At 46.5% G+C, this 24,031-nt stretch overlaps 7 protein-coding genes across 7 annotated transcripts; 2 read left to right on the top strand and 5 right to left on the bottom strand.

The window, feature by feature from the left end:
• Window positions 1-288: 288 nt before the first annotated feature.
• On the bottom strand, window positions 289-1,117 carry JR316_0011394 (uncharacterized protein; the record flags this gene model as incomplete). Its single annotated transcript, XM_047897050.1, has 4 exons — window positions 289-558; window positions 616-850; window positions 909-996; window positions 1,069-1,117. 4 exons carry the CDS (start codon window positions 1,115-1,117, stop codon window positions 289-291), a joined length of 642 nt encoding a protein of 213 aa, XP_047743459.1.
• A 3,492-nt stretch (window positions 1,118-4,609) lies between these two features.
• On the top strand, window positions 4,610-5,910 carry JR316_0011393 (uncharacterized protein; the record flags this gene model as incomplete). The annotated part of the gene is made up of 5 exons (XM_047897049.1): window positions 4,610-4,741; window positions 4,803-4,900; window positions 4,951-4,994; window positions 5,041-5,485; window positions 5,541-5,910. 5 exons carry the CDS (start codon window positions 4,610-4,612, stop codon window positions 5,908-5,910), a joined length of 1,089 nt encoding a protein of 362 aa, XP_047743458.1.
• A 71-nt stretch (window positions 5,911-5,981) lies between these two features.
• JR316_0011392 (Putative uncharacterized oxidoreductase) lies at window positions 5,982-7,463 on the bottom strand (the record flags this gene model as incomplete). The annotated part of the gene is made up of 7 exons (XM_047897048.1): window positions 5,982-6,448; window positions 6,505-6,642; window positions 6,735-6,779; window positions 6,846-6,942; window positions 7,028-7,208; window positions 7,307-7,380; window positions 7,443-7,463. 7 exons carry the CDS (start codon window positions 7,461-7,463, stop codon window positions 5,982-5,984), a joined length of 1,023 nt encoding a protein of 340 aa, XP_047743457.1.
• A 1,646-nt stretch (window positions 7,464-9,109) lies between these two features.
• On the bottom strand, window positions 9,110-10,729 carry JR316_0011391 (putative hexaprenyl pyrophosphate synthase, mitochondrial; the record flags this gene model as incomplete). The annotated part of the gene is made up of 3 exons (XM_047897047.1): window positions 9,110-9,271; window positions 9,445-9,618; window positions 9,680-10,729. The coding sequence occupies 3 exons, from the start codon at window positions 10,727-10,729 to the stop codon at window positions 9,110-9,112; spliced, it is 1,386 nt and encodes a 461-aa protein (XP_047743456.1).
• Window positions 10,730-15,913: 5,184 nt separating this feature from the next.
• JR316_0011390 (uncharacterized protein) lies at window positions 15,914-16,225 on the bottom strand (the record flags this gene model as incomplete). The annotated part of the gene is made up of 1 exon (XM_047897046.1): window positions 15,914-16,225. The coding sequence occupies one exon, from the start codon at window positions 16,223-16,225 to the stop codon at window positions 15,914-15,916; it is 312 nt and encodes a 103-aa protein (XP_047743455.1).
• Window positions 16,226-21,117: 4,892 nt separating this feature from the next.
• On the top strand, window positions 21,118-22,442 carry JR316_0011389 (uncharacterized protein; the record flags this gene model as incomplete). The annotated part of the gene is made up of 4 exons (XM_047897045.1): window positions 21,118-21,506; window positions 21,564-21,975; window positions 22,036-22,253; window positions 22,313-22,442. 4 exons carry the CDS (start codon window positions 21,118-21,120, stop codon window positions 22,440-22,442), a joined length of 1,149 nt encoding a protein of 382 aa, XP_047743454.1.
• A 389-nt stretch (window positions 22,443-22,831) lies between these two features.
• JR316_0011388 (uncharacterized protein) lies at window positions 22,832-24,010 on the bottom strand (the record flags this gene model as incomplete). The annotated part of the gene is made up of 2 exons (XM_047897044.1): window positions 22,832-23,053; window positions 23,102-24,010. 2 exons carry the CDS (start codon window positions 24,008-24,010, stop codon window positions 22,832-22,834), a joined length of 1,131 nt encoding a protein of 376 aa, XP_047743453.1.
• Window positions 24,011-24,031: the final 21 nt, after the last annotated feature.

Here is a 24,031-nt window from a genome sequence, read left to right as displayed (position 1 = left end):
TGCAAGGTCTCCGAGGAGGCAAGAGATAGGAAAGAGGTTCGCTGTGGAGTACACCACTGATAGGCGAGATCGAGAAAGAAAGTGACCGATACGTTACGATATAAGAATAAGAGAAAGAAAAAGAAAGAGAAGAGTGTAGGAGACGCGGGGATCTGGCCGGCTGATTCTCGTCTCCCACTAGAATCGGTCAGGCTCAGAAGAGGGTTGAAGTAGAGGGTCTAGGGATTAGGGTGGAGATAGTTCGGGAAAGCTTGTTCAATGGTGCGCGATGATTGGAAGGCCGATCCCTTAGATCTCGTCGCAGAAAGGGAGGTCATCATCGTCATCATCGTTGCTGTCGTCGTCACAATCGTCGTCGTTGGACGCAGGAGTATCGTCATCGTCGCAGCTTCCATCATCAGCTGGAGTAGCAGCCGCGGCGGGGGCGGCGCTTGCGGGTGTAATCGCAGCTTTTGTGGCAGATGGAGTGAGGAGAGTCGTGGAAGAACCAGGGGCGGCGATGGAGACACCTTTAGCGGGGATAGCAGCTACTTGAACGGTCTTCGAAGTGCAAAGAACCTATTGATACAATTTCCTTCAGTTAAGGCCAGGAATGTGATCGGCAAATTCACGTACCTCGCCAGTGTAGATGTTAGTGCATCCTTCGTTGATCTGGGGGTTGTTCAAGTAGAGAATGGTGGTGTTCAGTCCATTGTTGGCGGCGACGCTGTCACAGGTGTCTCCTAGCACGACGGTGTAGGTGGTACGGCAGTCTTCCTCTGGCTTCTGGGCAAGGCAAAGAGACGCTCCAGGTTTGAGATTGGAGCAAGACGTATCAACTGAGTCACTGTTCACAACAGCGAGCTGGTATCTGCAAAAGGGTTGTGCTGTGAGCGCTGGCGGTCAAACTATCTCCAAAAAGTACTTACGTAGACACATTCTGCGCTTGCGAGATTTTGTCGCAATAATCTCCGTCTTGAATGGTGTAGCTTCTAGTGCAATCCGCGGCAGCCACAGCTATTAAAAATATTTCAACAAAAAAACGGCATGATTAGTATTATCAACCTGACAAAGGTGGAGTGCACCTACATTGAGCAGCGATAGCAAGAGCAGCGATGGCAAAAAGTTGGGAGAACATTGTGGTCTTGCGTAAAGAGTGTGAGTTCAAAAAGAAAGGTTGGAGTCCAGAAGACAGGAGGCGACGTGGAAGGAAGAGAAACGATGAAAAAGCGGGAGGGGGAAATGGAAGAACTGAACAACCTTCACCGAATGAGCATCCCTTCCAAACCTTGCCAACCGGAAGTTGCCTGGACTTGGCATAGCATGCCGACTTCGGCACGCACTTGGCCAGCTCGCGCGGCTCGCCTGGAATTAAACTGACCCGTCCGAGTTTTGTGTACGAAGGCAGACACAAGTTCGTTGAGGTTCTAGTATACACGATCTCAAAATATTTCATCGAGTTGAGTCCAACCTAGTTCCTGACCTTTCGTGACGCAACATCAGGGCGCTTGGCGGTTCCTACCAATTTTTCCCAGCGGACAATTTTGACCGTGATGTCATCTACTCATATCCCAATGTTGGTTTGTTGAGAACACGAATCACTGATTCGTTTATAGGGTATCTCAAATTAAAGAGTTTCTCTTGGGCAATCGTTCTCAATTATCAGAAGGCACCGGCGCCTATTCTTAGAAGCTTAAAGGTCCGAAAAATACCTTACACTCGATAAGGGCACTGGAAAATGTCAGTGCAACGTCAGTGCGGTCAGTGCATGTCAGTGCATACCACAGTAATGTCAGTGCAATGTCAGTGCATGTTTCCAATGATCTATAAATTGGTCAGGGTGTGTCAGTGCGTTCAGGGTTATGTTAGTGCATTGGTTAGTTCATCGTGTGGTGGCAAATTTGTACTTGTTAAATTGAAAGTTATGGGGCCATGAGAAAGTTAACTTAGGGAGGATTAAAGCATACAGTCTCGGAATTTATGGGTCAGGCATGGCTAAATACCAAGATATAGAAGTAGACATATATTCTCTACATTTTCAAGTAACGATCTGGTGTACTAAATCAAACATTTTTTTTTGTTTTATGTTAGCGCCTCTGAGGGGAGGGCCCCTCCCTTGGCGTAGTACTGCTAATCTACCTATAGGCTCCCTGAGCCCTTAGTTGCTTTCATCGGCCTGTGCCTGCGTCTCGGAGGGCCTTCTCGTCCCCCCTCTAGACCCAGACCCTTCCCCGGGCTGTTTGGCCCAGCACCTCCGGCGCCTCCTTCAGGCAATTCCTTCCCTTCTAGTGTATTCCTTCTCCTTGATCTCCTTTTATCTTCGCAGTCCTTCCGACCGCTTTGTATGTTTGTTTCCTCTTCCCTAATCCTCCTCCTCCAATCCTCGTAGTAACGTGTCTTCTTTGTATGTTCGTCTTAGCCTCTTTGTTTTCGCAATGTATGTTACCAATGCTTTGGCATTCGCGTATTTTGTTGTAAGAGCCTCCAGATTTGTGAAATCAAGCATAGATATTGGAAAATGACTGAATTTTGTTGGAATCATTAGATAGGCGCCTCAGAGTATCCCTTTGTATAACTGATCCAACATACTTGTTTGACAATGATTTGGGATCATCCTGGGCTGCAGGCGCAACAATGCTTTGGTATTGGCCTTGGCTTTGGGTGCGGTTTTTTTGAGTAGGGATTTTGATGTCCCTATGACACAGCTGAAAGGGAAAGGGAATTAAAAAGTCCCATTGGAGCACCCTAGTCGAGTGGGTCTCGGGGACAGCTGATGGACCGAAGTGAATTCATACAGTCTACCTACCTACCGTTGTGTTCTTCGTTTGAAATAAACAATTGTCCAATGAAGTATTGGATGGTCAGATGTCCAATGCACCAGCAAACAGCGTTCCTGCGAGGTCAGGATCGTCTGGTTTTAGCCTATTTGGTTCCCGCAAGTCAAAGGGAAAGAATATATATATAGCTCCCAATTCATCACGGTCCGCTCAAGCTGACAGAGGACGCTTTGTCGAGGATGCCTGGACCGATGTTGTGCCAAGGGCAATTGGACCTTCGAATTAACGATAGCGCAATGATGACATTGATCACTAGTATTTGACATCTATTCGATACTCCTACTTCTTGCTTAATGTAGTCTGCTTTACCCTTTCAATCACTGTGTTAAAATCTGCGCTAATTACGGCTGGTTATCTGCGTTCAGATAGTACCATGTCGTCGTTGGCCACTGTTAGACAAAATAGATGTGATACTCAGTACGATGGTAAAATCGACTGTATTAGACTGTATGCTACCTGTTAGACAAAATAGATATTATGCTGTGTATGCGTAAGTATGTAGCATAGGTGTTGTAAAGCAGAAAAATTTCCTCACCTCAGTACGATGGTAGAATCGACTGAGGGGGGAGTTTTGTTTGTACGTCAAAGAAATACTGGGAAAAATTGAGGAAGCAAAAACACAAATAAACATGAGGAACAGACGATCGATCGTGTTGCTCTTTTAGGCAGGCACTATAAGCGCCTGCGATGCACGTTAGTGGACCCCAAGCGTCCTGTGCTTTTAGGTATGGATGCGATCCGGCTAATGCGTCCCTCCAACAGTTATTGTAGTGGGCGTGCAACCATAGTATTTCATTTGTTTGAATTGGGAACACTGCTTATTTGTGTAGTGATATGAGTTTGAATTTGGAAGAAGGGTGGGTGGAATTTTGAAAACAAAGGTTTAGTGTGGATCGCAATGAGCCAGAGTGGGTTCGCGCTGCTTGGAGACAGCGGTGGTGGTAGAAATTAAGTTTACCAGCGGTGGTGTGATGCGCGTAATCGCAACACGCGACGGCGTCTCCTTCAGCATGAGAAAGTGTACCCGTTTGTGGCTACTTCCACATGATCGACAAAAGTCTGACGCAATGAAGACGCAACAAAATGGACTGATTTGGAGAAGACTATGGCCGCCACTGGCACAGACCTGAGCGTTTGGGTTGAAACCACGTGGAACCTAACAGGGTAACAAGGCATCAAATAATGTTTACCGTGCTCCATAGAGCAACTCATCCCTTAAAAAATTGCAGCTATGTGGCTTGTGGATTGCACTAACAAAAATCTCAAACCACGTTCAATTCTCACAGAGGTGAAAGGTGGAGTCAAGATTGCAGAGTCGCGGTGATGGGTTTAAACTCCGTTTTAAATGTAACAACCCACCGATTACATTGGGGCGCCTCTGCACACATATTCTGACCGCTGAAAAATCTGCGGTAGTACTCAAATAGCCTTTTGAAGGGATCAATAATTGCGTCCAATATATCGCTCAAACCATTTCAATTGAATGTTTATTGACAAGTCTGCCTCGTTGCTTTTTGGATAAATTTAACAAAACCCTGAGTTTCATCCGACGGGTATTTGCGGTTACACTACTGATGAAAACATAATTTATTGGCGAGGCGCACATTTCTTCACCCCGTGGGCGGCTACATTATTGTGGTTGATCAGCATATCCGGGTTCTTTCTGTCAACATTGAATTCAGGGCACCTATTTCAAGGTCGTTGTAAGTACATTTCAACCTTTCCTTTCGACAGTGCATATTTCAATCCCCTAGCCGCTCGAAGGAACAGGTTCTGCTTGCATTCTCGGTCAGATGAGAATACCTGAGGTGTCCACAAATGTCACAGTGCCGACCTTCGATTCCGCAAATCCAATGGCGTACCTCCCTGCTTCGGTAGTTCGGGAATTAACAATGGCCTCTTACGTTCTAGTCGGTGCATTGGTCGTAAGCCATATCACCCTGTTTGGTAGCGCTGCATCTAACTGAAATTACATCAAAAATACAGGTACAACTATGGGACATTGCGAATAACATTGGAACAGATTACATGCTTCTGAGGAAGCACCCGCTGAAGCCTCCAGCCGTCGTGTATTGCATATCAAGGTTTTCCTCTCGTTTGTTATAACAGCGTGCATTATTCTGATTTGACATAGGATATCAACGCTTGCCTATCTTTTAGCTGCCACATTATACGAAAGTAAGTCCAGAATCTCTTGCTTTTTAGCAACGCTGAATCCAAAAAGCGGCTCCGATTGGACATTGCATGATGCTCTCCAAGCTACCGCCCTGGATATTCGTAGTCGCCCTGCCTTCTACTTCCCTCCTTTTTTACTTCCGAGTGTGCGCGATGTACCACAACAACAAAGCTATTTCGGCGTTCTTTTTCGTCATGTGGCTCGGTGTGGTCGGCGGTTGTGTCCCCAGCACAATTGGAGTATCCGGAGCTATGATTGGACCGACGAAATATTGCATAAGCACCACTCTCAAGCACTACGTTGCTCTAGGCACAATTATGTCCTTGATTTACGACAGCGCTGTTTTCATTGCGATATCATGGCGTCTGACGCATCTTAATCTGGTAGACGACATGGATATCAATTTCAAGGACGTCATAAAAGCTATCGTATTAGGCAAGAAATTGTCCAAATTATCCAAAGTCCTACTACAAGATGGCCAAGTATACTATCTGTAAGTTTCACCTTCAAGTTTATTGATAGTCATGACGGCTAACCTAGATGACTAGGAGCACCGTTGTATTCAACCTAGCTGTTTTGGTTATTTTCTACATGGAGTCAATACCACTGGTGTATCGGACACTTCTAGGTTTACCGGAATTTACGTTGATGAACGTTATGGCTTGCCGTGTTTATCGCAAAACAAAATGTGGAATCTATTTCGAAAACACGACACTGGATCACTTATCAATTGGAGGGCCAATAACATTCGGCTTGCCGCCTGTGGATGTCTCCCAGAGGCCGGCTTCCATATCGCAGAATAATATGAGAAGACATGTATTTTCCGAAACGGCTTCCGAAGGAACAACCACCACTATGCCTACATCGCACACACCCACAAAAATGTCAACACAAGACGGAGAATCTGATCTATGTTAAAAACGAATTAATGGAATATTACCGTATAATCATACACTACAATTACAACGCGTAGCCATCTAAAACCCAAATCAAATGTCGTTACTTGACCATCGTTTCTCCAACTCCAAAACTGCATTCACAGCTTCATCGAGAGCCTTCTCCACAGGTATAAATTCATCGAATCCTAGAATCTCCTTAGCTCTCGTCGTGTCCAATGTAGACAGCACACCAGGAAGCGGCTTGATATCCTCCAAGGGGAACAATCTATCCGCCAGTTCTGGACGGGACTCTTTGATGTACGCAGCGGCGGCACCCCATGTATACGTCGCAGAGTTAACAGTGAACCTTTTGGGGTCCTCGCTAGGTAGAGGGAGTTTTTCCAATGCGAGGACATGCGCTTTGCCGACGTCCCTAACATCGACCATCCAGTTCGGAGCGAATGGCGGTTCTTGTTTGCTGAGAACGAGAAGGACAAAGTCGTTTGTAGCCATTGTGTCGCTATTGGCAGGCAGTGGGAATGTTTGAGCATATGGCCCTATAGCACATCCAGGGAGGACTGCACATGAATCATTAATAAGGTGTACTGGAACAAAACGTGAGTCTGTAACTCACTTGTAGCGACTTCGAGCTCTGGGTGTTCCGAAGCAAACGCCCATAGTGCCCTTTCTGCTTTGATTTTGGCGGTGAAGTATACGTAGTATTTTTCGTCCTTGTTTTTCTCGAGTTCTTGATCGTCGACTTCTCCCCACACTAATGAGATACATGTAAGTGAGAAGACAGAAAAATGACAGAATTAACGGAATGGCGCCCGTTAAGGACCGTCATAATAACGAATAACTTACTGTTTTCAGTGAAGTTGATTCCATGAAAGGCAGGCATGTGTGTGGCTACGCGAAATTACGCGCAGATCAACCCGAGTCAAGCGGCAACAGTAAAGCAAAAGCTTGACTTACGACTAAGAAGAGCACCAAAGGAGCTTGTGACCACAATCTTCTTCACCCCGGCCTGCTGAGCCTGACGAACAACATTCAAAGTACCCTGCACAGCAATCTAAGAAAGAGTAAGAAGCAAAGAAATAGGTTCAGAGTAATGAGAATGTCGATAATAATTAATTTTGCAAGCAGAGATGACTCACAGATAATAGTTCCTCCAGGTTCTTCTTTCCTGGAAGCGGACATGCAGTATGAATTACACCTTCCACGCCTTCCAATGCCTTGGTAAAATCTCCCGTGACGACATCATCCACCTCGACGAATTCCAGATCAGGCCTCTTAACCGTGTTGACAAAAGTGTGGTATTTGGCTCCTCGCACAGTTCTGTTGATGAAGCCATTTAAGCGACTGAACTTCTCCGATAGTGACGGATACACCGAGTGCACCACAGAGAGAAGAAAATCAGTGAGGTATAAGCTTACCCTCGCACTCGAAATCCATGCTTCAACAGTTCTTCAGCGACATGCCCTCCTATAAAGCCAGATATACCAGTGACCTTATGAGATAGGTTATGTTAATATAGTCTCAAAAGACAGGATAATATTAAACTGAGCGTACCAAAATCAACTGTTTAGACATCCTGTTCGTTGCACGAGGGGTTATGGTGAGGTAGTTTCAAGCCAAAGAAAGGATAAGAAAAGTGGAGGGGGTGGATTATGGTCATCCTACAAAAAAGGATAGCGCTTAAATACGAAAAGCAGTCTACCTCAGCAATGGCTATGACTGATGTGCGCGCAATCGCAATCGCAATCGCAATCGTGACACCCCCCTGTCCAATTCAAATTTGGACATGGACACACATACACACCACACAAACAACAAGAACAGCCAACGCAAGCGCAAGCGCAATGAAGTGGCGTCCTTCCCAAGCTCGGCGGCAGCTCGGAGTAAGTAGCCTTTAACATCCATCCGCCAAGATAGCAAATACTATACCTGGCTCTTTTCATCCAACGCTGTGGCCTGACGGGTCGAGATTTTCGCTGCTCGCGATCTACCGCGCCCCCGGAGTTGATGCAGAGCACCTGCGATTACTTAGCAGATCAGAGAACACGCAACCTTAAATCATCACGAGTCATTATACATCATGATCGACCGTAAGGTTTGTGTGCAGTCCACATACCTCCACCCAAGTTTCCTCAGCAAAGATGGAGAGAGCTGTGTCTTTGCACTCAAATGTCCAACGTAATTCGCAATATCCCTGACGTTGTGCGCGTTGGAAAACAAGTCATTGCGACATTCTAATATTGTCCAAGGGACGTCGTACTTTGATGTCCGTTGACGTATAAGCGATGAGCGATATTTCCACTATCAAAAAAAGTGGTATCCGAATCGAGGATGTCAACGGAACAGAGCCCTGTTGGCAGGTCGACAAATGTTCCGTGTATGAAGTTTCAATTAAGGCACTCACATTGACAAGTTACCCTACCGACACAACATCCGACGTCATCAGCGTCAGCAGTCTCAGCACCACAGTGAAAGAAAATGATGGGCCTGGAAGTTTTGAAAACCGACAGCCCAAACAAATCGAAAAAATGCGACAATATGCAACAATGCACCACTGACCAATGCCACGAAAAAAAATGTCACTCTGAGTGCGTTTCGACTCTGCAAGAACAAAAAATGATGTAGTCCGTCAATAGATCAGAATGTAGTCTAGTACTGCGCAGTGCGTTAGACTTGAAACTGCAGTGCCCTCGGGCAGAAAAGATAGAAAAGATGATCATAGCCGCCTTTGGTAAATCAGACCACTTCAGTAAAACGCGACGGACCGAGGACATAGCGCTTAAAACCACTTGTGGGTCCATACCGGAACGACATCAACGGACGAACAACAACGGTTTTCCCAATACACTTTCTTTTCCCAAGACCGACAAATCATAAATTATTTCGGGTTGAATGGAATTGTACATGTACACGGTACGCACCTTGGGGGAATAAGTATATGGCGGCAAGGCTTGAAACCGACGGTGTAAGAAAAATGACGTTGATGACCGTTAAATGATGCCCTTCGTTAACATTCAGTCATCGACGTCCATGACAATCGGATTCATGCCAAAATAGACAGGCAAAGCAGCTTCAGCTCCAGACCCAGAGCAAATGGACGCCGGTGAATTTTGGTTCACAAAGCCAATGATCAATAAAATGTTCAACATCGTAAGAAAAGGGACGAAAACACGTAAAAGGGATTTGCGAAAAAAGCCAATTTGCACGATCGAATTGTGAAACTATGACTTCCGCCCAATGACCCTCTCCGTCAACACCTCTAGACCCGCCTTTGCTTCGCTGTCGGGCAGCTCTTGTAAGACTTCTTTGGCTTTATCAGCGTAAGCCTGTGCCAGCGCCCGCGTTCGTTGGACACCCGATGACCGAAGTACATAATCGCGGGCCTATCAAGAAAAAGAAAAAAAAAGGCGTTCAGTCAGTTTCAGCTCCACACTCCAGCGAGACATTTTGATGTGTTGGATGAATGAATGACGACGAGAGATGGTCAAGAGTGTCGGACAGTTATGAGATATATGCAAACGCGTTGGGTTGTACAAGCAACAAACGGATCACTTACCAACTCCACGTCACCCGGCCTATCAAACTTGCGCTGAATGAGGTCGCCGATCTCAGGGAACTCCTCCCAGGCGTAGAGCGCCGGCCCTGTTGCAAGTCCAAGCTGGAGATCTGCGCCTCCAGGTTTTCCTAGAGTGGCCGAAGCAGACTCATAATCGAGTACATCGTCAACAAGCTAACGAAAGCGTGCGGTAAGAAGGTAAACAGTATTTGTAAAAGTGGGATATAGACTTCACCTGGAACGCAATTCCCAAATTGCGACCGTAAGCATAAGCAATTTCCTTCCACACCTCGCCTTCTTTGCATCCACCTAGAACGACAGCGGACCGAGCCCCCTTTGCCATCAAGCTGGCCGTCTTCAGATACGTCTTCTGCAAATAGATGTTCCACGCATCCCGACTCCTCTGCCCGCTTATATTCTTCTCGAGTATATCCTTCGCCACGTCGACATCATGTTTGGCAGACACCGCGGCCTTGTCGTCGTCCATTTTGATTTCACGGAGCTGTAAAATCTCACCCTCCACCAGATTCGGCAGCACACTGGAAATGAGCTCCATCACCTCCCCATCTCCAAGACGCGACAGCGCGGCTGACGCCCTCCCCAACACAAAGTTCCCACCCAGCACGGACAGTTTGTTGCCATACGACGCCGGCGCAGACGCAGCACCGCGGCGGAGCGCGGACTCGTCAATCACATCGTCATGCAACAACGACGCCGTGTGCATCATCTCCACAATCTGCGCCAGCCTCCTCTGCGTGGGGAGCACGATATTGGCGAGTGTACGAGACACCGACGCGTTCGAGTACGCTGGCGGCGGTTTTGGCGGTCGATGGGGCTTTGCAGGGTGCATAGCGAACTTGGGGTCGAAGTTGGCGGTGTTGGCAGGCATGCTCGGGTTCCAGTCGTTCAGCACGTCCGGCCGCGAGAGCGGGCGGTTCAGCTCTTCCTGACGCCCTCCCGCGTTCTCGCATTCAGCCTCCCACAGTTTTTTGTTCCAGTCGCTGCCGAGCCCATTCGTCGCTTGTGCCAGCAGTAGTACGATGACGGGGCGGACTTGCTTGGACGGGTGTAGGAAGTAGTATTTGGCGATTTCGTTGATTGCTGGATGCCCTGAGCCTAGCATGGATATCAGATCTGTGCGTAGTTCGGCGAGCTTAGGGGCGAGCGTTTTGAATGGGTCTGGCCGCGGTTTCTGTGAGGCCGCGACGGTGGATTGGGCGCGTACGAAGCCATGCCGCTGCAGAAAGCGTTCATAGAGAAGTCCTCTGGAACATCTTCTGTACATACTCCAACCGTAGAGCAATGGAGCGCCTATGGCACAGATAATGAGGCGAAGGTGAAAACATTTTTTTTAAATACGGAAACCTCTGGATGCCTTTTCAGGCGCTGGTCTGACCCTAACCCTAATTTTACCGATATCAGTACCCTTCTGACACCACATGCCCAATGCTTCTACTGTGCACTAATTCGTATGATTAGGATTTTGTAGCACCGTAACGCTAAGCAATGCTAGCAAACAACAGACCATTTTAGACACCTTTAACTCCCATCCTTTGTCACAGATCAACTTTAGTACATTTAGGATACTCAATGTCATATTTTTTTGAAGTACATCTTTTTTTTTTTGGTGGAACCGGTTAGCTGTGGCCTCGCCGTGCCTCCGGTCCGCCAAGGTGATATCTAAGGAATAGGGCCTTAGTCCCGTTTAGTAGTTACATTAGCAAAACCGCAACTTAGTTACATTGGAATGCATCGGCCTTAGAAGGTCTACATGACCTACATGACATAGAATAATTTTGCCCGTTTTCCATTAAAATGAATTGCATTAAGTTCACATAAGGTTTCATGGAATGTTATACAGAATTATTAGTCAATACAATTCTGGTGCAAAATACATGGGCATCCATCGGATTCCAATGCTTCCCAAGATTGTTTGGCCTTGAACGGGAATGTATATAATTACTATTCTAGTCATAGAAGGGATCAACAAGAAAGCTTGGGTAGTTGCCCATCCAGTCGTTTATTTATTTCCGTTACATTTGTACTATATCACACAAATTGATGCACAAATCAATTATATTTCATCAGATATAAAACATGGCCTCGTAGAAAAGCAAATATGTTTTTCAAACTACCAAATGTTTAGCACAAGCTTTAGCAGCATATCGGTCGGCAACACTAGACTGCGTGACAGATGTGAATGTATGCGCTGTAAAATGCAAGATAATGTACGTACATCTCATCTTTATCTGATTAATCGGCCTTGAGTATAAAAAGGTTGGGTAAGCAAAGAGAAAGTATAATGTATGCGCATATACTCACATTTTTTTAAAACTTGCTTCTGTATATTACACCCATATAGCCATGGCCTTCTGCAGGTGTAAAAGCGCACAAAAGAGGTATAGAAATCTGAAATTCGGAAGAAATTTCCTAAAAAAAGGTAGAAAACTTGTAAGCACTGGAGACACTGACATGAAGATCCAAGGAAGTGATAGGGTCTACTTCATTTTTCAATGGCTAGGCGGGGAGGAGATGGTGGAAGAGAGGCAAGATGGAGGTAAGAAAGAGAAATGCAGTTGAGTCACATTCAGTTGGAAAAGCCATGGGACGCGTTTACTCACGTGATTATACCTATTCAGGACAACTGCGTCTCCCAGAAGTGACGTCAAGTTGCAGTAGGTGATCTCTGTATGCTTTTCAACGGGTTACAGGGTTGAAAGGCTTAAAGGTGAGATGCTTAATTCCACCCGCTGGGATAGTGCCCAGTGTATTTCCATGCCCAATAATTCCTAGGCACCATCTACAGCGGGGGAATACCCGAGCAATGAACCAGATGCGTGAATGTGCTTCTACCCAAGCTCATTGCTTGGGTAGTTGAGGTGGGTGTGAGGAAGTGACAGGCGCAGTCGGCGTCGATTACATTGAGTCCCACGCTGGCATAAACAGCAGATTGAATCTCCGATTCATTTTGTGTATATGCGCATATACAATCATTGTCAATCAAACACCTAAAAAAATATGAGAACATTGTATGGTATGCTCACTTTGCATGGTCCTTCTCAGCATTCTTACAAATATTTACAAAAATATGCTTTCTCATGTATTCTACTAATAACTCGGCGGATGGCATGTATCATATTGAAAAAGATTGTAATAACATTGTAAAGTGTACAAAATAATGTATGCCATTATTCAAGGTTTATCATACATGGTATCATGCTACAATTTTACTCCATTTATTTTCATGGAATACATGGCAGTACAAACTGTTCACAATTCTATAATCCGTGTTCTATTGTTAATCCAACAGCAACCAATCATCGTGGGAGTTTCCAAGGACGGCATGGCATGGCATGCTTTTTGCGCTTTTGGTGATGTAGTAGTCGCTGGAAGTGTACACCACGAAGAAATGCTTTACGCACGCTGTGTGGGGCTTAGCAGCAGGTGTGTTCCTTGTCTCTGTCCCTGTCGTCGTTCGCTGTCTCTGCTGTACCCACTAAAACTCCGTTTCCTGTTCTTTCCAGCCACGTTCCCGGCAGGTGGGCCACGCCTAAGGAAGTGTCTCTCCATGTCAGTAGCACGGTCCGCTTGGTCTGGCGTGCTCTATTCTTCTTTTTCTTTGTCGTTGCTGCACCAATGTCAATAATGATGCGTTGTTCTAGTGTCTTGTTAAATCTTGCTATTACCTCCTGTTCCGTGAAGTCTTTGTCCTCGTTATTTATCACTCTCTCGCATCTCAGTTTCCATATTAGATGCGCAGCTTCTGCTGTCAGTATTCTGTACAGGCGGCTGATCAGGCCAGCCTTTTCCTCGTCATCAGGGTCCGCACTCAAATTGGCCTTTGGGCCTGCTATAACAGTTCCTAATGTGTGGGGGAGTGGCCACTTTGTCCATGGGTGACTCGAGGTTCTCTCCTCCCAGACCTCACTTATTCTGTCCCATACTAGCTCTTGGCCGGTCGCCTTGCACTCGAATAGTATGTGGTCCATGGTCTCCGTTGTTGCGCATGTCTTGCATGTTCCTCTCTCCTATAGCTCAGCTGAGAAGGATGATCTTTGCCAGTTCCTGCCTACCATGTATGCGTCATGTATTGCCATCCAGAGGAAGTAACGAGTTATTCGGTTTAGATCTCTGTGCCTCACTGCTTTCCACAAATCTGCTGGAGTTATCGTTATTTGCAATAGTCTCTTAACGTCCCTTATCATTTTGTTGAGGGTTTCGTCGGTACGACGTCGACCAGCATATTTCGTGAGGCCTAAACCGTGAGGCCTAAACGCCTTCGTCGTGGGATCCCTGCCATCTTCCGTCAGTATCACCGCGAGTCCTCTCTTGTTGGGGTTTGCTTTGTCCGTGTGCGTGCCTGTGTATATCTTCTGGGGGCAGTTTGTGTGGGGTGGATTTGGGTGTCTTGGTCTTTTAAGAGATCTAGTTCGGTGTTCTGTGAATATTCTATACAAGTCCTGTGCCTTTTCCGGGCACTCGAGTTGGGCTGTTTGGGCTACCTTCGCCCTATTGCCCTGTTGTGGGGTGTCCTCTCTGTACGACCCTAGTGTCTGTTGTGTGAGTTCGTGCGGTCGCCATGTGCTAGTTTGCCATTTCTCCGGTAACGTGTTCATCACTTTTATGGCTGTCGTGAAACATTTTGCAGGGTTCTCGCATCCTACTAGGGTTCGTCGCCTACGTATTGACACTCGCTGCATATGCACTGTGGGTGCTCTAGGTGCAGGGGGTTCGACGCCCTTCTTGCCTCTTTTGTCATTTGACCTATCGTACGTACGCTGTGCCTCTGTGTCAGGCATTCCCCTTGGTTTTTTTTTTGAAGTACATCGTTAATGGCAACATCATGGGTGATGAATGTTGACAGGAGGCATAAACCGGCGTGAACCACTGCTTGTGAAGGGTGGTAAGGGGCGTGAAGGGTGGTAAGGGGCAAGGCGGTAGCTGCTCTCGGTTCAAGAGCAGAGGGAGTTGTGGGCACTTCGCGTATATACCGCCCTCTGGGCAACGCGCACGGCCACATTCGCAGACACACATGCCTCGAGATGTGGGTTCTCGAAACTAGACACTGCTTATCGTGTAGTTGAGTACGGGGGCGGGGGCGGGGGAGGAGGCAACAGGATGTGCAGCTATAATGACTGCTTCTCCTCGTTGACGGGAGTGGGGGTGCAGGACTGCAGGCACAGTCACGGACTCACCATGTAAATGCTATTGCAGTTGAGTTAGGCCGCAGAAGCAAAGATACAACAAAAAATGCAAAAAACTTTCACAATTGCACAAATTCAGAATCAGACAAGCTCAGTTTTCAAAGTGAAGCACAATTGAATTTGTATAGAACTGCGTACAAAAAGATAATATAAGTAAGAAATCAAATAATAAAAAGAAATGTATCCATCAGACAGACGCTCAACTCGCTGGCAAGGTGTTCGAATGGCTCTTGCGAGAACACCCGATACTTCAAAACCCGCCAAACGTCCTCGAGACCTCCTCCGAAGAGAAGGCCATGTTCTCAGTCAAACGAGTGAGCGCGGATGTCATCGAGTGGATATAAAGAATGCGGCATTTGTAAAAATGCGAGACTCGGTCAGTTTCTGTAAACAGATCCTGATTGAGTATGTTCTAAGGGAATCAGCAATGTGGGTGTCCGCATTATATAGTTTTTCGAAATGTGGTCTGTGCGTTCGTCACGTGTATTCACCGGGAGGTTGATTTTAGCCAAATGTGGAAGCAGCCGTTGTGCTGTTCGGGCGTTTCTGCTGCTTGGCGGGCAAAACACTCTTCAACTCATCTCTCTGCTCAGTATGATGTCCTCACAGCGTTGTAAACACTGCGTAGCGCCACTGCAAGCTTATCATCATTCTAATTTGCTCGAACCAAACAACACCTCACTTCACTCTCACGGTGGCACATGTTCAGGGTTATTTGCTGATCTTTGGATCCATGTTCAAGTTCGATTTTTTACCTGTGTTTCTGTGAGAGAATGAAAAGATGAGTAGGGAGACTTGAGAGTTCGAGAATGAAAAGGAATTTAATAAGTGAAAGGTTGAGATATTCGTGGTGACGCGAATTTCCGTAGGTGTGTAGGGCTTTGGTAAAAAAGTGCAGGTACTTGATAGATTTTTGATTTAAGTAGTTTATTCATGCAGCAAAACCGGTTCACGGTGGTCATACGTGCAAGACAAAGTGCCAGGACAAGTTTCATTTGGCGGTTGTCGAGAGGCTATCGATAGTGAATAAGAAACATGGGGGGTGATATACCTCGGACTGTTGTCGTCGTTGGGCGTGTTCAAGCCCGCTTCCGCACTCCTTCGCGAGGTCGGGTTGATCCCCGGGAAGGTTTTCACGAATACATTCAGGGGCTATTTACTCCTTGTCCTCTTGTTACCACTTTAAAATATTGAAAAACTCCTACACCTCCGAGCATATTGAACTCCTCACTCAGAGGCAACAATGGAATGTCCCTATGTGATATCTACCAAGGCATCTCTTTCTCCTCCCAGTCGAGAAATTTTCCAGTCGGACCATCCTTATCCAGCAGTGTAAAGCGCTGCAAAGAGAGCGCACCTTCCTTCAGAGACTTACCCTCCTCTGAAAAGTCATTTATCTTAGTTGACACTAAGCCTGGGGCTGTTGTGTTTACCCTGAATCCCTCAGACTGGAGCTCTTGAGACAGCGCAATCGTGTATGCGTTGACGGCGGCCTTGCTAGCGCGATAAGCAACCACCGGCCATCCAAGCCTAGCAGCCATATGTGACTGCACGACAGGCGCCAACGACTTCCGCATGACTCGAGGAACGAAGACGGTCGTACTACGGTAGTCAGAACAAGGTCGAAGAAGTTGGTTTTCATCACCTCTTGAAGTGTAGATTCCGAAATACTTGAAGGATGCTGATTATCCTCGAACTTGGAAATTGCGGCGTTGTTTAAGAGCACGTCAAGTTAATCTTCAACCTTGTGTGTATACTAAGGCAGGTCTGAGAACAGAAATTTAATGCAGATCCGAGAACAGAAAAAAAAATTGTCTTGACGCAACTTGAACCTTGAGGTGGTGTGTGCATGTGAATGGCGGGTCGCCGAAAATCTTCCAAAAAGTTCCTCTTCGACGCTGATCTACAGGTTCTTCTTCCCATCCATGAGCATCTCCCAGGCCGTACTGAAGATCTATAAAAATGCATAGCAGATTATCTCCTTAATCGCCCCGGTATTCTCACCGAGAACAATGAGGAGTGTGAACATTTAACTCCTTTCCGCTGACGCCTCGGTCCCTTGACTTATTATCCCTGCTTCGCGCACAGTGAGCACGCACAAAAGATCGATCCCATCGATAAAGAATCTATCGTGAGTCGACCACCTAAACTCCATTTCGCTGCCCGCTAGAAAACATACAGGGATATTTAAAGCACCCCATCGGCGGTATATGCTGCGCCCATTTCTCCCTTTTATTCCTCCTACCAATGAATTTAACAAATATTTGGAATAACCAACTCCAGACCGAATTTGGTGTCGACTCTAAGCATGTCTACGACATGCGTCTACTTGTAACGAAGTGGAAATATCGCAATACCAGGTACGTTTTCAGAGCCACTTTAAATTACAAGATGCCTCAAATATACTCCCTATGTCCATCCAGCCCATATACTCCTCTGGATTTTTTGGGAAGGCGGCATCCATCTTATATGCCAATGATGCCAATCCAGAGCGGCTACAGTACTGGCTACAGCGCTTGACGGTGTTTATAGGGAACGAGTACCGTGTCTTAATCGTTTCCCCTCCATCCCCAGACTTCTAGCTCGTCCGAGTCCACAAGCGCCCGCGCTTGAAGAATTATTGTGACTATGCCTGATGGGAGACGGGCTATCTCCTCCAGCATCCACTCCGAAATGATCCAACAAGTGACGTCGCCCTTGACAAACAGACGGCGCCACTTGGACATGCAACACAATAGGCGGTAGAGGCAGTAGCTACAGTTGCAGGCCCGTCTCAAACTCCTCCAACTCTTCAGTATAGTTCAAATCAGCAACTGCATCCAGAACTGCATCTGCCGCCGCCTCCGCCTCCGCCTCAATACCCACCCAGGATTGTCATTCTACCAGTGTCCGAGCAGCCTCTGCAAGTAGGCCAACCCTGCTACACCTCCCACTTTCGCCCTCTACCAAAACCACCAAAACCGGATCGCATGGCAAAACTAAAGCAGACAAAAAAGAGTAGTATGACGAGCAGCAATGCGCCCAGTCCCCATACGCGTACGTCAGCAGAGGCAGAGATTCAGGTAGACGCTGACGCTTATCCATTCACAGCTTGACCTCCCAGTCCACTTCCCTTCCCTCCTTTAACACATCCCTACCGCTCGGATTCCATCCCACGCCCGAGCTTGACATCCGCGACATGATCCCATTTGCCTATGTTACTAGCGGGCTCCATAGCAGAAGCCGCGCCACCCCCTGCTCGGCGACTTTTTAGCAGCCGCGCGCTACCCTGTCCACAGACGTGGAGTGTGAGGCAGGGTGAAGGAAGCGTGCTGCGCCCGTACATCAGTGTTGCTGATGCATCGCCGGCTGCTTCGCCTCTGAGTCTGCGAGTCGGGTATAAAAAAAGAGTTCGATGTCGTTGTGAAGCGTGTTACCCAAGTGAAGATCAGATACAAGAACAAGCGCCGCTCACTCGCGCGCCACATCCAAGTGCGTCGGCGTCTAATGATGTGAACACACATCATTCCGATGCGGGAGCTAGCGCTACGGGGAGATCACTCCCGCTACAAGCTGAAATTGAAACCTCGTCGGGTGGTGCAACTGCCACCCACAGAAAACGCGTGCGCGCGTGTGGAACTTGAGGATGCCGCCGACAAATATGCAACGCCTAACCTCCGACTCCGACCAGCTACATGGTACACACCCACACCTCCACTCATATTTGAGCCCCTTTGGACTTGGAACCAGAACGAGCAAAGTCCACACACCGATCCCGACCTCCGCCAACCGCGGCGGCCTAAAATGCATGTATATGGGAAATTTCCGCAGGGTAATGGGTTTCACAGGTACTACACACTGACTCGGACTTTCTCCTTCTCGAGTCCTCCTCCAGCAGCTCACATAGCACAAGGACATGCTCTGAGTTCTAGTTACCAATGTAAAACAGTCATAATATACCTTCGCCGCTGCTTTCGCAGTTATTCTCTTTCCATATCCCATTCTCTATTCTGGACACGACGCCGTTATGGCAAACACAATCTGCTTGTCGTTGTTTGGAATTTTGGAAGAAAGAGTTAGTAATCCGAATGGTTCTTGAATACTACATAATGATTCTTTTCAGACTCACTTTATGAATGCAGTGTTAAATTGGTTTCCAGGAACGAAGGAATCGAGTACATTAACAAAGCCTATTAAAGATCCAGTTTTGCAGCAAAACTAGACACTCACATTCCACCCAAATCATAATTCATTCCCGATGTCCCGGTAACTCGTAACATACCCGAATCTCTCAGAAACCACTAAAGAAAACCACATAAAACACGCGATTCAGCATATATCCAATTATAACCCAATCCTCCGCTCTGCCTCTGAGGTCTGCTAATGGACAGCGCACGTTCAAGTGCAGATTACGCGTGCGTTGACCGAGATCATCAGGAAAACAGGCGAGGATTAGAAGAGATATAAGATATAGAAGGGATAGTCCACATAATGAACCATTTTCTATCTAACAATTTTTCTCTAAATGTTATCAACTACATGAAAATTTCCTATCAAATCCTATTCAACGAATTTTTTTCCATGTTTTACAGGGGTGAGTTATATTTCTATCAAGTCCAGAAAAACGACGCTCGTGCAGGATCGAACGCGTAACCTTACAAAAAAGGTCATTACAACTGTCAGACATAACCGCCACACCACAAAGGTGACACAAACTATTAAATGTTTAACACCCAAATTATCCCGACAACGCGGTCACGACACAAAATCAAGCCGATAAACGACTCATCACCAACTTGAATGCGAAACCAGATTCAACTACGGATACAGCAAAATGACCCCGACAAAGCGCAGCGGGTATGGATTGCTCCTCCAACGGAGGAGCACTTGTTGGATCTCTCCGCGGACTTGGCGTGGCCGAAATATTTATTCACCCAACAAGTGATCCGATTTAATTTTTCGATCAAATGTTCAAACTCCGACTTACAAGCCATCCCGCGTTTTTCACGTTCAACACAAGTCCCAACTTACCACCATCTCCTACGTATGCACAACCGTCGCAACGCAATGAAGACACGACTCGGACGACGCCTGATGCAACAACACGATGTGTTCACCGCAGCTGTAAACATGACAAAGGGCGCGTGAGAGTCGTGAGGGGAGGCCAACAAGGTACGTGCATTCCTTCCACCTCCCTCAACTTGCCACCCTACTCCTACAACTACAGATGACACCACCGCCGTCTCTGCTCGGCTGCGAGTGAGGTACGTGCATTCTCCACCTCCCTTAACTTACCACCCTACTCCTACAATTACAGATCGCACCACCGCCATCTCTGCTCGGCTTTGAGTGAGGTACGTGCATTCCTTCCACCTTCCTAACTACCCCACTCCTACAACTACAGACAACACCGCCGCCGTCTGCTAGGCTGTGAGTGTTATTGTTCTTGTTGATATTGCTTGCTGACATGTACTATTGTAGCTTCAGCAAAACCTGATTAGCTTTCTAGCTATCCTCGCCCGTTGTCAATTCATGCCACCCTTCCAGGAAACCAGGAATAGTAGCTTTTTCTTAGGATATTCTCATAGTACATGAATGTTTTTGAGTACATATTAACCAAAATATAAATTTTCTATCTCTACTATTTGGGTGAAGCTTAAAAAATGTAAAAATCTATTCAATTCAAGCAATGTTCTATTTGATTATATCTCAAATTCTACTTCCTCTATAAGTGCATGCTAGAAATACCTGTAGTGCCGTTTCTACCAGTTGAAATAGTTTCCGACATGGCATATATTTCTAAACGTCGATTTGCAATCCGATCAGAGGGCTTAGATCTATTTCGACAAATAAACAAATAGAATCAATATATTAAATATAATTAAATATTTTTGCTAGTTCTATTTGTTCTATTCTTCGCCTGTTTTCCTGATGATGTTGGTTTTTGCCAAATGTGGAAGCAGCCGTTGCGGTTTTCGGGCGTTTCTGCTGCTTTGCGCGCAAAACCCTCTTCAGCCCATCTCTCTGCTCAGTATGATGTCCTCACAGCATTGTCAACACTGCGTAGCGCCACTGCAAGCTTATCACATTCTAATTTGCCTGAACCAAACAAACAACACCTCACTTGATTCTCACGGTGGCACATGTTCAGGGTTGTTTACTGATCATCCATATTTGGATTCAGGTAAGGCTCCAATCGTTTAGTTTGTTTATCGTTTACAAACTGTTTATTCCATTTACTGTTTAGTTTATTTTGTACTTCATGCCAAACAGTATACAAACCGTTTACAAACAGTTTACACGGTCCCTATTCCAGGATTGATCTGAGCAACTCAATTGTCCAATAAGCATTAGTAAAACACAATTTCCAATGTTGCGGGACAGCGGTTACTGTAAGAACCGGAGAAAATTCACTGAAATGTGATTTCTGAGAGTTGGCAACGTTGCAGGCTGCAAGAGTAAGCCAGAAAATTCTACCACATACATTGACATGTCAGCACCTCTGCCTGGCAATCGTGTTACGCATTTGCACATTCAGAAAGTTGTCAAATCCTTGACTCTTCTCTCATCGTCGCTTCCGGACAATATACCAGTGGCTACACGGCACGATAAAATCTATACTGCAATACCTACTGCTCCTATCGAAAGTCAGGGTTCAGCCATCTTTGAGACATTTAATCGTGTCACGGACATTCTATTTAAAGAAGATGCAGACTGTCGAGATGAGCACGGTCGCTTTCATTATATCCGTCGTGGAAAGCTTGGAATGGAAAATCTCTGTGTGTATATAGGCAAAATAAACTGGGAAGTCTCCGACATTCCCCTTGACCTTGTTGGGATGAAGCTGGAACGGATACTTGATGAGCTCAAATATCTTACGTGCGTAACTAATATCTACATTTATATTCAATCTAATATGTACTTACTATTGGTTAGAAAACTTCCTCCTAAGAAAACAGGAGTCTATAACAATGCAAAGACAAAGCCGGTACCAAAAACCAAAAAGAAGGCAAAAAAAATGAGTGGAATAACTCAGGATCTAATCAATGGTGCTGTACGTGACCTTCGGAGCCTTCCTAGCAAAGGTAATGTCACATTAAACTCACGTCTAGCCCTGAATAAAAGATCTAAATACCTTGTATTAGATGGAGAGTGTACCGACATCAATTCTGAGGATGACGCTACATTTAAACCACGCCGAAATATGGAGCGTGAGTCATCCGAAGATTCAATTTTGTCATATACCCTCGATAAGGACGGGCTTGAAGTTGATGATAGCAAGAATGACCCAAAAAAGCGCCAGCGAGTAGTATCTGATACAGAAAGTGAAGGAGAACAGGTTAACAAGGTAAGACATTGAAATATAAGAAGTATAAGTTAACTTACTATTGAATATTTACTGTAATAGGGCCCGTCGTACAAAAAAGCAAAGAAATCAGCAAGCGCAGCCAAATCTGCAAAGATTAAGGTCATTGATGTTGACGACGTACCTGAGGCATTAGAAACAGAAGTCAAATACAACAAAAAGGGCCCTGCAAACTATAGTCGAGCCCATTTTAGAAATCCGGTACCCGTTGTAGTACAAGGAGTTCATCGATGGGAGTTTTCGTGTAGGCACTGCAAAAAGTAAGTGACTTAATCAATCATAAAATTAGTCGCGTTACTCAGCTCTGCATAAAAATTAGGTCAGTAACAGTTCCACGGACTGTGGACAAAGAAAAGAGTTTCGACGATGAGCATCCAAAGCCAGCACTCGGAAATTTAGCAACTCACCTTAAAAAACATTCTAACCTTGACCTAACTGTACCCACATAAGACAGTTTATTTATAACGTACATTACCTAAGATTTAATAATAAGGATATTACGTGACATACGGTGGATTTACTCCCGCTACCTAATTAGGAGATTAGCGTGATGTACGTGTGATTTAGCCTGGCAAATCATAGCGTACATGACGTGCCATTTAGCGCTAAATGGAGCCGCCGGGTGGCCTGCGGGATCCGCGCGTCTACCTACACGGAAGAAACACGGGCCGGAAATGAGCCGGACGGGTCCATTTGCATCCCGTGTATTGCAAGCAGACGGATCCGCTTGACCCGTGTTGTGCTGTCAGACGGACCCATTTGACCCGTATCTTCCCAGAGAGGGAGGGATATTTGAGAGGTATTGCGAATCAATGAGCACAAGGGCTCCAAAAATAATTTATTCATCTCTACCGGTATACAAATGCTTTTCCAAACTCGATTCAATCCCTGCCAGCCCAGCGTCAATTTCCTCCAGCGCATTATAAGTCAGAATTTCTGACTGCAGCTGATGCAGGCGGAGGTTCTTAAACGTTGTGACCTTGCTGTCATAACTATTGTCGCCGACGGAACTGTCGATTATTTGGTCGTATGTTGCCCGTAGCTGCTGCTCGGTATAATTCTAAAATAGTTGTCAGTATCTAGTGCTTGGTAATATCTGAGTGCATACATATAGAAAAGGAGGGTTAAAATATGCCGTCTGATCTGTCACATCCTCGAACTCAATGTCAGACTGGGTGGGAGGCGAACCGGGGTAGCCGCCCATGGGATCAAACCTGCCGTAGGTTCGAAAATAAGGGTTTTGAAGGAGCAGGTGGCATGCTTCAGGGGGTGGAGAATAGCGACCTTGCTTCCTCTCAGAGGAAATAGCTGGACGAGAGTCCATAATGATTTTGTCGACGACAGACGTGTATGAAACATGTGCTGCCATCAACGGCGGAGCCACATCATCCCGGATGACAGGCATAGGTGGAGGATCCAGGGTATCTGGAATAACAGGCATAGGGGGAGGAGCCAGGGTAGGTGGAATGACAGGCATAGGGGGAGGAGCTAGGTTATCTGGAATGATTGGCATTGGCGGCGGAGCCGTGTCGTTCCGGATGACAGGCATTGGCGGCGGAGCCGTGTCGTTCCGGATGACAGGCATTGGCGGCGGAGCCGTGTCATTCCGGATGACTGGCATTGGCGGCGGAGCCAGGTTAGCTGGAATGACTGGCATAGGGGGTGGAGCCAGGCTAGCTGGAATTACTGGCATTGGCGGCGGAGCCAGGTCTTTCCGGATGACTGGCATAGGGGGCGGAGCCAGGTTAGCTGGAATAACAGGCATAGGGGGTGGAGCCAGGTTAGCTGGAATTACTGGCATTGGCGGCGGAGCCAGGTCTTTCCGGATGACTGGCATAGGGGGCGGAGCCAGGTTAGATGAAATGACTGGCATAGGGGGAGGAGCCAGGTTATCTGGAATAACAGGCATAGGGGGTGGAGCCAGGTTATCTGGAATGACTGGCATTGGCGGCGGAGCCAGGTCATCCGTCCTTGCTGTGCGTTTGCTTTCCTTAGAGTTGCTAATATTTGAAGACATTGCTGATGCTCAGAAATCAAT

This window comes from Psilocybe cubensis, chromosome 11 (assembly GCF_017499595.1).
Source record: "Psilocybe cubensis strain MGC-MH-2018 chromosome 11, whole genome shotgun sequence".
NCBI lineage: Eukaryota > Fungi > Basidiomycota > Agaricomycetes > Agaricales > Agrocybaceae > Psilocybe > Psilocybe cubensis.
This window is presented reverse-complemented; position numbering and strand designations above follow the sequence as displayed.